The sequence below is a fragment of the Amia ocellicauda genome, chromosome 22 (assembly GCF_036373705.1).
Source record: "Amia ocellicauda isolate fAmiCal2 chromosome 22, fAmiCal2.hap1, whole genome shotgun sequence".
Classification (NCBI taxonomy): Eukaryota; Metazoa; Chordata; class Actinopteri; order Amiiformes; family Amiidae; genus Amia; species Amia ocellicauda.
Window position 1 is genome coordinate 15,671,365 of NC_089871.1, and position 14,592 is coordinate 15,685,956.

Genomic DNA, 14,592 nt, shown 5'->3' on the forward strand with positions numbered 1-14,592 from the left:
GAGGGTGTGTGTAAATCAAGAGCCAACCATTTGTGTGGGCCATGGGCCTGACCCCACAAAGAAATCTCATCGATCACCTCGATATCTTTGGATAACTAACACTTCTGTAAGGACAGTGTTTGCCTAGGGCTACAGTATTCATCCTTGCTTTCAGCTTCAGCCCTTGGAACTCAGTTATTAGACCTATGGTGTGAAAATAGTTTGTACCCAGTAAAGTATTTAACATAGGTGTACGTTTAGACACTTTAAATGATTAAACTTGTGATCAAAGCTGTACTTGGACAGTCGGAAAGGGAAATTTGAAGTTTTTCAGCAAACTTACAAATTGGGTCACTTACTCCAAAATATTAAATTACAATTTTCAATCAACCTAAAACCAATCTTCCCAATCACTTATTTTCACTGAGGCCCTGTTATGGTGTCACCAGCCTCTATGAAGTATCCTACGGTATATTGTATTTCAATCAAATGGCTAATGCAGCTAAATTTCCAGCAATTTCTTAAAAGCTGCTCTTTAATCTAAAAAACGAAGGCTATAGTGCTGTTTGCATCAATCACTGCTCTTTATGTAGCATAATGAATTCGTCATCTAAATGTCACTAACAGGGGTTTGATCAACTGTTGTTCCAAATTGCACCCTTAGAAAAGTCATGTGGCTTTTGAACCATTTTGAATAGAAACGCAAGAAGTCTAGAATGTGAAGAATTATTAAAATTACTATAAAGCATTGCACAGAAAACTCACTTTTGCAATGGAAATGAAAGTCTTTAAAAGGTCACTGATTAAAATGAATCGCATGTCAAGAAGAGTATATATAGGTCACTTTCAAATCACATGCAGAGGAGTAAGAATGCAGTAAACAGGTAGTAAAGGTATATTTTCCCAAACAACATCCCTCCATGGAATATTCTAGCAAGAATGGAAAGTGTCAGCGACTCTGGGGGGTTTCCTTCCATAAAAATCCAAAACTGCATTCTGGGATTTGGTTTTCTTTCTTGGCATAGCATAATGGTTTTAAGATTGCTTTCTTTTCCCCTCAACATGTCTGTTGACAACCACATTTATATAACTGTCCATGGAAAAAATGCAGACAAGCCAAAACCAGGTGAAGGTGTTTTGGTCGAGAATATCATGAACAACAAGGGATAGAACTATTTTATTTTTTGGCCTTCACATTTATTTATGTAGGTTAAGCCACTAGAAGGCAGTATATATATTAAAACATGACCTAGAATTTGAGGCATCAGATGACAAGAAATGCAATGTTCTTCGCAATTAGGTCAAGGAGAACTGACGGTTTAACAGAGTCCACTTTCGGGGACACAGGTTTGTATACAGAAAAACACAGGGAGTTGGATAACCATGGAAATAAGTAGTCACATGAACAAGAATGAAAAGGGCATACATGTGTACTTTTATTTAAAGCGAACAACATTGGAAATTCTAAAATTATTTTTTGACAAGTGATTCTTCAATTGCTGTAGCTGCGTTCCTTCATATGAAGATCCTACAAACAGCAGTTTTTCTATTAAACGGCAAAACTATCATCTCTTTGATCTAGTTTGAAATCATACAAAAGAAAACTGGCACCTAAGTATTCTATACGTGGATAAACAAGTTAATAAAAGTACATATAAATTAACAGCCTTAACCTTTAAAACACCACACTGTCAATCTGGATTTGTATTAAATGCAAAAATAGTTTCTAACAGAGGCAGATTCTCTATACATTTACTACGGTTCTATCATCAAATGATCAGGTCTTATCTCGAGTAATGCATGAGTCCAGTTTTTCCACAAGTCCAAGAAAAAAAAAAAAAAAAGAAAGTACCTAGTTTCTCTCCCAGATTTATTTTACTAAATACATAAATATTCTCAGTCAATAACTGCAGTCAAATTTCCCAAAATAAAAATATCACCTTCACAATCCACACCAGGGAAACACAACATAACTTGAGCTTTAAATTGAAACGGAGTGAATACAAATTTCACACAAAACGGACAAAATAATGATCAGAAAAGCATCCTTCTAGTACAAAATCCGTTCTGTTGGAAAGTAGTGCAAAGGGATATTCAGAAATACTCAAAGTGCTGTAAACAAGCAGCCAAAAGACTACAGCTCTTTATTTCACATACATTCTTAAAACAATATGCCTTCAAAAGATATAACTGACTTCTGTACACCCTTTGTGTTGCTTATTAAATGACAAGCCTGACATGTTTAGTGGAAGTTGATTAAAAGGAGCTCTGTGTATTGTTCCTTACCTGAAGGGAAATAAGTGTGTTTACTGGCTGTTACACAGGGACACATTCCAGGGACCAATTAAAAAATGACAGCTAGCACTCAGGTGACACTCAGGTTGTTGTTTTCTGAAACGGCCCGATTAGCCAACTGGTTTTCCTTGTCAAAATGGAAACGAGACGAGGCAAGTTCCAGCAAAGTCAATGAGTAACACAACATATGTAGTGGCGGATGCCTTTGAGCGTGAAGCTGAACCAACTGTCAAAACACGCAGTTGCGAGTTCAAGCAAAGCAGTCAATTAAAATGCTAACGGCTCTGACAACTGGAGACCTGGCTGCCAAACGCACCTGTCTGTTCACCCGCAGGTGTTTGCCAAACCTGAGCGAAGTGCCAAAAATTACAATCAAGGTTCTGTAAACAGGCTAAGACTCAATTTTGAAAAAGGCTAGTTACAAAATGTCTCTTGTAGCCCAAACAGAATGACCTTCTTTTAGTATCAATGGCGACTGAGCCTTCATCTACCTTAATGTATTCAGATGGGGGCAGCAAAATGCAGGCTTTGCTTATTAAAGACATCTTTCTAACACTTTCCCCAACTTATTTTAAACTCATGCTGACCAATAAACTACCCTCCAACAGCCTGGCGACCGAGTTTCTCGCACTCTGAACTAGGAATAAGGCATCTGTCAAAAACAAAGCCTCCCTCATTTAATTGAGTTTTGAAATACAATGGGAGCCAGCGAATTGGGTTCCCCCTTTACGAACAAACACAGCAATCCGTTTAATCGCAACACAAATCGCTCCTGCTCTCCCACAGAGATCCCAGGAAAGGCAGAGGGGTCCTCTGAAGAGAGCTTAAGTATCAACCAGAGAAAGCACAACACCCACTCAATATGGTAACATCCTGCAAGGCCCCAGCAAGTCAATGTTGTGCCATAAAAAAACATGGATTCCATCACCAGCTTTCTCTCTCTGACAAGAGTGAATTTTAAATTACCACTAGGGGGCTCACAAGGACAAAAAATACATAATTTACTGTGCCTTTCTTATTTTATTAGATGTTTTTAAAGTTTTAACATCATTTTTTATGACAAAGAACATGCACAACCACGGATGTGTCTTTGCTAGCTAGCCTGGGAACATGTAAGAGAGTTAAAGATTAGTTTCTTATTGATTTGCCTTTCCCACACCTTAGAATCTTTTGCACTTTTTGCGTTTCCCTCCTTGTGGTTTTACTACCTCTTACACACACAGTAGTGTTAATATAGAAACAACTGAAACACAAAAATAATCACAAAATACACAGCAGGTATCTTTACAGTTGATCCACAGGAATGGAAAGGAAACAATCTAGTCATCTCTATTGTGGAACAGGTCCACAATGCAATAGTCACGACTTGTAGACCCTCAACCACCTGAAGTCTCGCTCATGATGGAAAGAGCATCAAGGGAGTGAAAACTAACTAATGGCACGCTGTTATGGAAACAATTAGCACAAGAAAATACTCTGTGCTTATACCACACACAAAAAACAACCCTACTCAATGATATACCAGTATGTGGGTTAGAAGAAATCGGAGAACTCTTATCTGGCTTTCAATAGGTATCATAAACACTACAAGGTTTTATGCTTCATCTCAATACTGGATCTTGGCTATAGAAGTGGTTACCTGGTGTGGGCTATTTTACATTCTCACGAAAATAAAAATAAAAAACTGGTTTCATTTTCAGTCCTATGGTTCGAACCCCTCTGGTTTCCTCCTGTTACTCTGGTATGAGAAGACCTATATTTAGCGCTATGCTGCTACTCACAGGGAATAAAATAAAACCAAAGTACTGTAGATTGAGCACTACTCCTCTAAGAGCTAACGCAGTAAGTGAACAGAGATCAAAGCAGATTGCTGAGGTAATTTTATGACAGCGGTTATTTAGCTTGGAAAGTACTGAAGAAGAAAGTTCTAAAGTCTAAATACAATATGTCTTCAGCTAAATATAAACTATATAACCTAAATATATAAGTTTGATCCTTCTATCCTGGTGTTCTACGTTGCTGTTCTTCTTAAAAGCATTTTAGCGGTTACACGACTATAACATTCCAGTTTTAATTAGCGAGGATAAATAGAAAACATGACAAAATATTGTTTAAAACAGTCTCGAGCTTTTAAAAGCTGATAAAGGAAAAAGTCGTTCAGGAACTGTATCTTTGGTAAGTTTGACTTCTGTTCCCAGTACTGTGTAAATTTCCTTCATCGTGTACCTGCCTCCATCCCACCAGTATTGAATTTTGCATTCTCATTTGGCCTACCACTACCCAAAATACATTTCACCTAGGTCTGATGTAGCCAGAAACACTTTCTTCACATATCAAACCTAACTGTTTGCAGCATTTGGACTGAAATGAAATTGGAATGAAAGAGTGTGGCTGGGTAATAATTTAGAGTATATAAAACACAAGGCATACATTTGGATTTAGGATTTAAATCCCTCTGCAAATTAGATCAATCTCCTCAAAGCTCTCAACACACCCACCATTTTAACCCACCTGACCCCCACCACCACCACCACCACCACCACCCCCCTTCCCAATCAAGTCCCCAAAACTGTGTTGTGATTGGCTTCTTTTTCTCACAATGTGGTCAATTTAAAAGAAGGGAGAAAAAAAACAACAACAGTCCAGTCCTTCATTTGATTTTCAAAACAGAACTCATCCACTATTTTTGGGGAGTCTGATTGTGCCAAAAGATTGCCAGATGCATTAAACAAATTGCTCTGGTCTGGGTTTAGGTTGACAATCTTCTTGATGTCGGGCAGTTTCAGTACAATGCAGCTTCCAGGTAACACTGGGATTGAGTATCACAGTCATGTGTCAAACCAAGGCCTTTGCTCTAGGCTCTCATCCAAGAAACATGTGATTTAACTCAAGTCTGAAGACCAGCTCTGCAGCGATTCTACCTTTCGCCCACTGTGGCTCTACTTAAATACATTTTGAAAACCTAAATATGCATCCTGAGGCGTCAGACATCAGCCTCTACATTACATCTAACAGGCCAAAGTGAATCAAGCTATCAGAGAACACATAATGACATTAGAAACCAGATATTCGCAACACCCAAAAAGCCATTTCCGCCCTTCCTGTCCGACCGGTTGTCAGCAACTCGTCAATCTGTAACCGGACACTCCAAAGCAAAGCAGCGAGAGGTTGTGATTTGAAAAGTCCCCCCCCCACCCCCGGTATTTTACCGAAGAAGCTTAAGATTCTTGTACCTCATTATTTCAAGTATGCACACGACAGTCTATATCTTCTTGCACAAAAATACATACATGTGTGATAACAGATTTTATACAATGGAATAATCATAATAATAATTTCCTTTTGCAATGGCTTTCCATATTTGGCATCCAGAGGGTTCCCAAAATATTTTACAGGTAGGATGGAATTGGCGTCATCGTCTACTAAGGTGTAGTACTCTATGGGGTGGCATGCACACAAGTCCCATACAAACTGCCTGTCCATCCAAGTACAGGTCTGGGTTCCATATACACACGTCCGATTTCCGGTCCCGTTATCTGACATGCATTCTCAAATGCCAAACGAAACAAAGCATTCACTGAACTGCCACTCAACTTCACCAATCGTTTCCGACACAACAGTAGGGACAAAAAAAACTAAAAACCATCAAAAACCTCAAACCATTCACAGGTCTATGCACTCAGGTCCAATTTGAAAGCAGATGTCTTGAAGTCTTTGCTAGACCAGTCCAGATTTGCTTAACTTGTCTGGTAGCACTTTGTACACAGAAACAGCACTTTCAGTCCTCAATTGACAGGTACCAAAGTAACCAAAATCGACAGTATGTGAACAGAAATACAAACTGAGCATGGCAATCTGTCAATATTAAATAATTTGACGCTACAAAAGTCAGATGAGTACCTGCTACGCTCGGTTATTAGATAGCACAAATTTATACAGGATTCACATTGTGAAATTAGATACATTTTCATTGTATTTTATCATTCTACACTAATTCAATCCAAGTTGTCTTTTTTTTTTTTTTGTCGTCCATTGTTCTGAGGAACTTCATTCTTCGCACACCAGGTTTATACATCTTGGTGATTTTAAGAGATACGCCACCTTCCAGGCTTGTGCGGGTGGCAATCAAACCCCAAACCCCTTTAAACACTTCTTGGCAATCTTCTCTCCAGCCTAATCAATCAGAAACTGTTGCGAAGAGAACAAAAAAAAAATCATACATTTGTATCGCACCGGTAAACAGCTATGCTGATTCTCCTGAACTCAAGTCCTAGTGAGTATGTACCTCTTCTCTCTTAAAAATACTAATACTGACAAAAGTTGAATATTATGAAGCATCTTAAATCTTAACCTAGTTAGGCTACATCAAAGTAAAAACAAAATACAAAAAAGTCAAAATGTCTCCCACCCCCCAAAACACTGACCTAATACTGCATCCTACATTCGCCACGTTTACAAGCGCTAATGGTTTGTTTTTTTCCCGCTAACTTATGTGCTTTGCAGTGGAACCCAGAGTGTTGGGCTCCTGCTTTTGCCCCAAACAGTTGTGCTTATGCTAGAGCTGACTGGCCCAGCTCTCTCTCTCTCTCTCTCACTATGTGCCCGCCCCCAGGCTGGCCCAGCGGTGGCTATTTGTCGATGAGCTTGGCAAGGCTCTGTCTCAGGTCATTGAGGTCGAAGATCTTGACATCCAGGATGTCGATGATGCGGTGCAGTTCGTTCTCCGCCCGGTCTCGTTCCTCCAGGGAGCTGGCCAGTGTCTGCTCGGCATTCTGGACGCGTCTTTCCAGCTCAGCATTCCGCGCTTCTAGTTCCTGGAGGGGAGAAACGCAAGGGTAGCCCTTTAGCCGTCAGACAATCCTAAGCTGGTGTGAGCTACAACGTTTCCCAGTGTACAAAACTTCCAAGGTTGACTCCCGGTCCCATTTCTTACTTATTTACTTTAAATAAAAACATGGACAATTGCATGAATACAACCTCGTCTTATTTCTACCTGTTAACTGAAGGCTGGTGAAAGTGTTCAAACTCGCTCTTATAAGTCTGTCTTGTTCACCACATACAGAACTTCCTAAGGTTGACTATCTGGTGCTTGTTGATGACATCACTATTGCGCTCATGTTAATAAGTTGACCGTTTTATTGAAAGAAAAGTAGGTCATCATCTGTGGTCAGCTTTCAAAATGTGTGAAATTAGGCTTTAATTTTATTAATTAATATAAAACCGGAAGTCAACATGGGAAGTTTTGCACGGTGGGAACCATTGTATCCTACACTGATCCCCCTTGGCACGCCTGATCCAGCTCATGCCACTGGTCGTGGACTTGTGTGGCCATGATGTTACACTACTGACCCACCTCATGATGGTCACCCAAAGAGAAATGGTGTGCAATCTTACAACCAGTCTAGCTTTCATCCATGGAAATGTTCTAATCAAGCTAATAGTGGATATGTTAATCCAAATCTTTCATATTTCTTGCTCTCTTTTTAATTATACCATTAGTACATTATTTATAACTTATTTTTTATTTTAGGGTGGGGTGTCCCTCTGGAAAGCAGGGTTCCCTGGCCTGCAGCATCTGAGAAAAGTCTGATCTAGACTCTGCCATCAGGGATCCCTGTGAAATGGGAGAACACTGATGAGTCAGCATTGCCACCTCAGGAGAATCCAGTGTTGGGACACGTAAGCAGTCCTCTACTCCAATACTAACAAGTCTCCGCTCTACACTCAGGTGGCAGACGTCTGTGGCGCCTATAGCTGCTAGAGACGCTGCTGTGCGTTTGGATCAACGTCAGCTGCAGTTTCACTTCAGCGCCGGGATTCGGCAGTATTCCCGACACCTTATGGAGGCTGGCTTCATCAATCATGCAAGCTAATCTCCCTTGCGCCTTGCTTCTAGTGCTTAGCAAAGGAACTCTGCTAGTGACTGTATGAATTACTTGTCATCTGAATATGGGGCACACATGACCTAGCTGCAATGCTGTACGGTTAAGGAAAGTAATGGGCTTCGGAGTAATATCTGTGACATGATGAGACCCTTCCCCAGTCTCCGTATGCCACAAAAGCCTATGGCGTTATACTAAAGAGTCAAACAGTTCAGAGGAATCTATCGATGCAATAAAAACATTTTGCTTACTTGTCTGCATTCCTTACATTTTGTAAAACTTTTTCAGTATGCCTGTAAATTTGCTGGTGTCGCTGTGGAGGCTATCGAAACATGCCCTTTCTGACAGGTATCAGAAGTATCAGACCTTCTCCTACACAATTATTTGAATTATACCATGCTTCAGCAAAACATACATCCTCAATTATTATTATTTCATATTATTACTGAAGATTAATTAAATCTGAAAAAATATATTCTAAAACCGCTGATACATTATTACGGCAGGTCACAGGGTCTGTGGTACTTTCAGGAAAAGGATGTTTGGAAAAACCTCTGAAATGACGGGTGCATGTTAGATTTTAAAATGTTTAAAAATAGGTTCACGTAGATGCTTTGAAACAGATTGCAGATCGGTGTGCTTTGTGGATTTACGGTAGTAACAATTCGAGATGGAAGCTCAGACCTGCAGTCTATGAATGGCCTCTTCTCGCTCTTGCTCCAGCTCATGATAGTCGGACTTCTTGCTCTGCAACATCTGGATTTCCTGAAACACAGATCAAGACACAGTATACTGACATCGCTGTGGTTCAGTGTGGCTTGGGCATTAATCGCTGCATGCTTTGAATTTTATTGCGTATTGATTCCTTTTTACTGAATTTTTGTAATGCTATAAAATGCCTTGTGTAAATTGGGTAATGGCGTCTGCTAATAAATACTAATGATAATGATCAATTGATTGTTTGGACTGTTTTCTGGCAGGGAGAATGTTTTCTAGAGGGAAGGAGAGAAGAAAATGAAAACTGAGGAGCAAATGCAGGAAATTAAAGAAACCCATTTGCCTGGTCCAGAAAGGAAATTATATTCTCTCACATCATGGATTTATGTCTCAGTCCAAATCAACCACAAAACCCTGCTTTTAATAAAATTACTAATTCTGCTTTGACACAGGAAAATAAACAAGAACTGCCCCCTATGCCCCATTGGAAACTAATTATGGGTTGAAGAGAATAATTGTTTCACGCAGGCATATTGGTCCCCCCAGATCTCACGTCTCCTTCTGATATTTTCATGTTCTTTAATAGAATTGTGTGTAAATGCAAAGGAATGGATAATGTAATGGTCTGAAAAAAACAACAATTATAATCAATCTGCAGTACATTACACAGATCTCATCAGGACGTTTACTTTGTACAAACACTCAGGGTGGGCGATCGAACTGCACTATAGGGTCCTTTTCTGAAGTGCGTTGGACTTCCTGTCAGCCTGCACAGTCCATACACCGCACTTCAGACTAGACCGGCCTTGCCTGGCTCTTTCCAGGCCACTATAACAGTGTGGGCAGCGGAAACAGAGCACCTGCATGTTTCTCCTGCGTTCGAGTGAGTCACCCACACCTTCCCTTCACGGCGCTCATTGTTTAAAACCCACACAGCGCCGAGGACTCCACTCCAACACTGTCGATGAAGAGACGAAGGCTGAATCACTGAAGTGGTCCGGTCAGGAGGAATCGGAGGTTATTTCAGTGACTCAAAATGATGCAATTAATGTATTACCTTGACTGGGAATACATCACTTCCATACAAAAAATAAAAAATAAACAAACGGGCACTACACAGCAAGTTTAATTACAGGCAGAGACTATGCCATTTACTTATTTGTTTTCCCCCCAAATGTGAGACACCGTTAAACTTCTCTCAAACATAACAATGGATTGTTGCCAAGCAAATTAAGTACAAAATCCATTGTGTCTTCCTATGCAAATTCATCTGGTGGGGGGGGGGTGGGGGGGAATATTCACGTTTCTGTGAACTCAACAGGAGCTGCCCTTATTAAATCCACATATTTTAGTGGAGAAAACCAGCAGCGTTCCCATTGAAGAGCAAATTGAAACGGCGCCAGTTTTACAAGACACAGGTTCTAGCTCGGATTAAGCTTATGGCATTCATTTATTTCTACATATCTGCCGGTGGAACTTAAATATCAAATAAGGGTGAAAAAAGACAAGAAATGGCCAGCACAGGGTTACAGTAGCCTGTACAATAGATCATACAACTACACCATCTTATATGTGTTTCACAAAAACATTAAATTAAATTATTTCTCCATGGAGAATTGGTTTCTTACAACCGAGAGTCTCAACGGTACCAGCTGGCAGTTGCAAATTACTGATAAACACCAGATTAATCAGACCCAGAATTCACACAGCCACACACCACTTCACTGCTGATTCGAGAGCAAATTAGCCCTCTTACCTCAGTCAACTCCCAACTAACTAATTTAAAAAAGATAAAATCAAACCAGTTGTAAAATAAGAACTGATGGAAAACAGACAATACAGTAGAACAGGCTTGTTGACTGAGGTTCACCTGGAAATTAATGAAATAAAACTCACCGTTGACTCGAACATCATTCAAAATTGTGTGTGTGGAAAAATCTCTTGATCTCATTTGCTTCACAGAATTAGTAGGAGAGGTTTTTTTTTTTTTTTAGAGACCCATTCAAAAAACGAAGGGAACATTTCTCAAAGAGCTGTACAATTATATTCTATATTGCAGTGTACGCATTAATGATATTAAAAAAAAAAGTGTCTAGTAGAGGATTTGAATTTTGTCGTTTTAAATCTAAATTTTGCTATAAATCTGATGTAGATACATTAGAAAATTAAATATTAGATAAACCAATTTTATGACTGTGTATTCAGGTTACCACGCACTGCTGTAAACACTGGAAAAATTTGTTCTGGACCCTGTTCTACCTGTCCGTGAACAAAAGAACAGATCGGGATGGAAATTTTATAACAAAGGACAAAAAAAGAACAGAAAAAAAAGTCAGACCAGTGTGCTTCAAAATACAGAGTGTTAAGTAGGTCATTTGAAACTTTACTATTCAAGGGCTGCTATGCCATTTGAATGCATTACTCCTGTACTACAGAAGGTAAACTACTACACGATGATACAGCGCCCCCTCCCTAGACCTTGCAACTAAAGCAGGGCGCTTGCAAGAAAACTCCCCATTGTCGAGTGCCCCCTCAGCATACTCTGCCTCACCTCGTCTTTGGCTTTGAGCAGGGACTCCAGCTCCTCCAGAGACTGCGACAGCTCATCTTTGCCAATGTCTGTGCCCACGTGTCGGCCGCCCTGATCTTCCAGTTCTGCCACCTGGACGAGAGGGCATCACATCAGCTTCCCTGGGGATAGCAGGACAATACTGCCACCAACCAGAATGCTACACTGTTGGGTGTCAACTAAAATTAACAAGCAAGCAAACAAAAAATAGAAGGAAAATAAAGAAAAAAACTTGGCCACCGAGACTGGCGTGTCTCTACCCGGTCTAAAATCTCCCCTAATGCAGCCACCTGTATGTCTCTCGTTATGCCTCTGTGGGAACTCAATGAGGGTCTTAGTAAGCTACTGTACACAACGTCATGTGGTTTACCGAAATGTGTGGCTAATGTATCGCAAACCCTTGCTTGATGCACTACATTGTATGTTATTGTTTGAAAGAATGAATAAAAAATAACACATGTAAGTTCCCGAGGAGAAATGAACACTGAATGACACTGCAGTGCTGAAAAGACAGACCTGACGCTATGAATAATTTAATACATCAAACCTACCCCATTTCAGGCCTGAACAACAGCCTGAACCTCAATTCTTATCCAACCCCCAAATTTCAGCTCAAATCTACACCCAATTAAGGCAGTACAACAGCAACCCTAACTGTATCCAAAACCTACAGCTTACAGAGGACGCTTACTCTGGGTCGAACCCAAATGTAAGCCTAATTTGATCTCTAAATTTCATTATGACACAGAAATTTGCTTAATTGCTCAAAATAATGCTCTCCAAACTACTGAAATCAAACCATTACAACATCCCTTACCTTCACATGTATCCCTAATCAGAACTTCAATTAAAAACATTTTCCTTATTTGTGATTTTCCATTTTTTGGAATTACATTACTATTACTCCATTAACCATTAACAGAAATGCTCAAAAGTTTTCAGTTCACACTAATGCCCAGCCATCAGCCAGAGGTGCCGGGCCTTAACGGTTTCCAGCGCCACACTAGCATTGTATGTTTTGCCCTTTCTTTAAAAACAACTCTTCCGTGTCTGCACACTTCCCGGGTGTCTGTTTCAGCCTCAGCTACCGCCGTGGTGCGATTCAAGTGCAATAATCAGAGAGGAAGGAAGAATGGCTCTTGAAAGCAATAGCTGATAATAGCTCCCTCATTACCCCGCCCCTCCTGTCCTCATTTTCTTTCACCTTCCATTAGCAATCCCTACACAGCCTGTAGTCTCTCAGCCCTCGATCCTCTCAGCTCTCCCCTCAGCATATCACCGCAGAGCAGGCCACGCATCCAGCTGTGCTCAGCCCAAAGGAACAAAACATGACTGCACCTCCACAGCAACCTCCCTCCACCGTTAGTGGGTTTTTAATGGTCTGCAACCCAGAAAGACGAGGCGCTATTCCCGAGACAGCGCCATGTCACGAAGCAGGACTGATAAAACAGTACTAGGCCTCATCCAGGCTCCAACAATATTCAGATATTGATATGGTTCATTAAAGCCCCTCTAAAGCCCCCTGAAACCGAAAAATGTTCTGGTGGAATAGAGAAAAACAAACTAAAATAAATCCTGGAAATCCAGTTACTGAAGCCAAAGGTACAAAAATAAAAGCAGTGTTCACATTGAGAACATATGGCATGCTGTTTTCTCACAGCAGACGCTAATTGAATTCACTGAGATTCAAAGCATCTCACTAAACAACATCTCTTAGCTGGGACAGAGGAGCAAGGATCAATTAATGGCCGACTTACACTAAACTGAATTAAGAAAAGTTAGTTACTTATATAGTACTATTACATAGAAATCCAGGTTCAGAAAATCATGAGACCGCTTTTTGTCTACTGTTTATAGTCAGAGCCATCAAATCTAGAACTATTTATTTCCCATGGATGGGTTTCCGGTATCGAAAGTTCAAAATGCTTTAGAGTTGAGCAAATCCTTATTCTGGATAAGTAACTACAGGGCTCAGAAGATTCTCCCTGGACTGGATCAGACCTACACTTGTCTGCTACCCATGAGGAACAAGGCTGATTTCTCTCTTCCCCATCACTGCAAGATGTGCCAACGGGGCCCAGAAGCCAATTGACAAGGTACCACACAATACTGCACACAGAAGGCAATAATCAAACCACTGTCCTTCTCTCAGATCTCTGTGAATCCTTTTCAGTTCCTTCCTCTCCCATGAGATTAGAATCATCGCAGAAAAGAGAACCTCGATATTTTGTCAAAAATGCTTTGCTCAGGAACACAGGGCGCAGTGAAATCAACACCCCCCTATCTCTGCTAAGTTCTTGTCCTCTGTTTGCAGCTACACCCGCCCCACACACATTGTAGAGCTTCTAAACAGGTCAGCTCAGAAATGTGTCCAGAAATAGAGGAGCCAAGAGACCAATATCACTTAGGGAACAGTGCGTATTCATATAACCCTTTAACTTCTGCACCAGGAATAACGGCTTTGGTAGAATTGTGTTGCTTGCGATTACGTTATTAATTACAATTTTGCATTTGACTTTAGCATTGAAATTCTGATTATATACTTCTTTAAGCATCACCAATCCCTACCCTATATATCATATGCATTTTGAAACTGCAGAAGGGCATGCCTTCTTGTCGGAAGAAACTTCAGCCTGTGTTTGCATTCGTTGTTTTTTGACCATATTTTAGCATGCCGCTCACTTTCCCAGCAGCCCAGGTCACAATCTCCTACCGCACACGAGAGAGCTGCCATGATGAGAGAGGTCTGAAGACCAATGCTGCAAAGTCAGAGTAACCCCCAACCCCAAAAAAAAAGAAAGAGCCCCCTCGGATAGGTTCTCTCACTTCAGAAGCCTTCAGAGAAACAGGATTATTTTTAACCGCCTGCAAACGAAAAGCTGCCAGCTCCCTCCGGTGATTTTTCATTCCTCCCTAACTAGGCCATTGGAAGTAGGATACCGCTGTCCCATAAACCCTCGCTCCCCAGGAGGCCTGCACTATTTCCAGCCACCTGGTCGCATCAATTGTGAGGGAGCCAAACCCGCGAGAAATGGCTGCTGTATCCCTTTTTTCACCCTTCATCTTTCTTTTCTGTTCTATCTCCCCCGACCCACTAAGGAACAAAATACATTCAGGTCTTCCTCCTTATAAGAAAAGAAGCATACAGGG

The 14,592-nt window shown here is 40.7% G+C and overlaps 1 protein-coding gene across 1 annotated transcript in view; it reads right to left on the bottom strand.

The window, feature by feature from the left end:
- Positions 1–6,016: 6,016 nt before the first annotated feature.
- Positions 6,017–14,592, bottom strand: part of LOC136717809 (homer protein homolog 3) — a 31,391-nt gene continuing 22,815 nt past the window's right edge. Inside the window, exons 10-12 of the mRNA XM_066695337.1 lie at positions 11,425–11,535; positions 8,841–8,921; positions 6,017–7,088 (exon numbers count right to left, since the gene is read on the bottom strand). Of these exons, the coding sequence (XP_066551434.1) occupies positions 6,903–7,088; positions 8,841–8,921; positions 11,425–11,535 (378 nt within the window). The 3' untranslated portion in view covers positions 6,017–6,902. The remainder of the gene's footprint in view (positions 7,089–8,840; positions 8,922–11,424; positions 11,536–14,592) is intronic.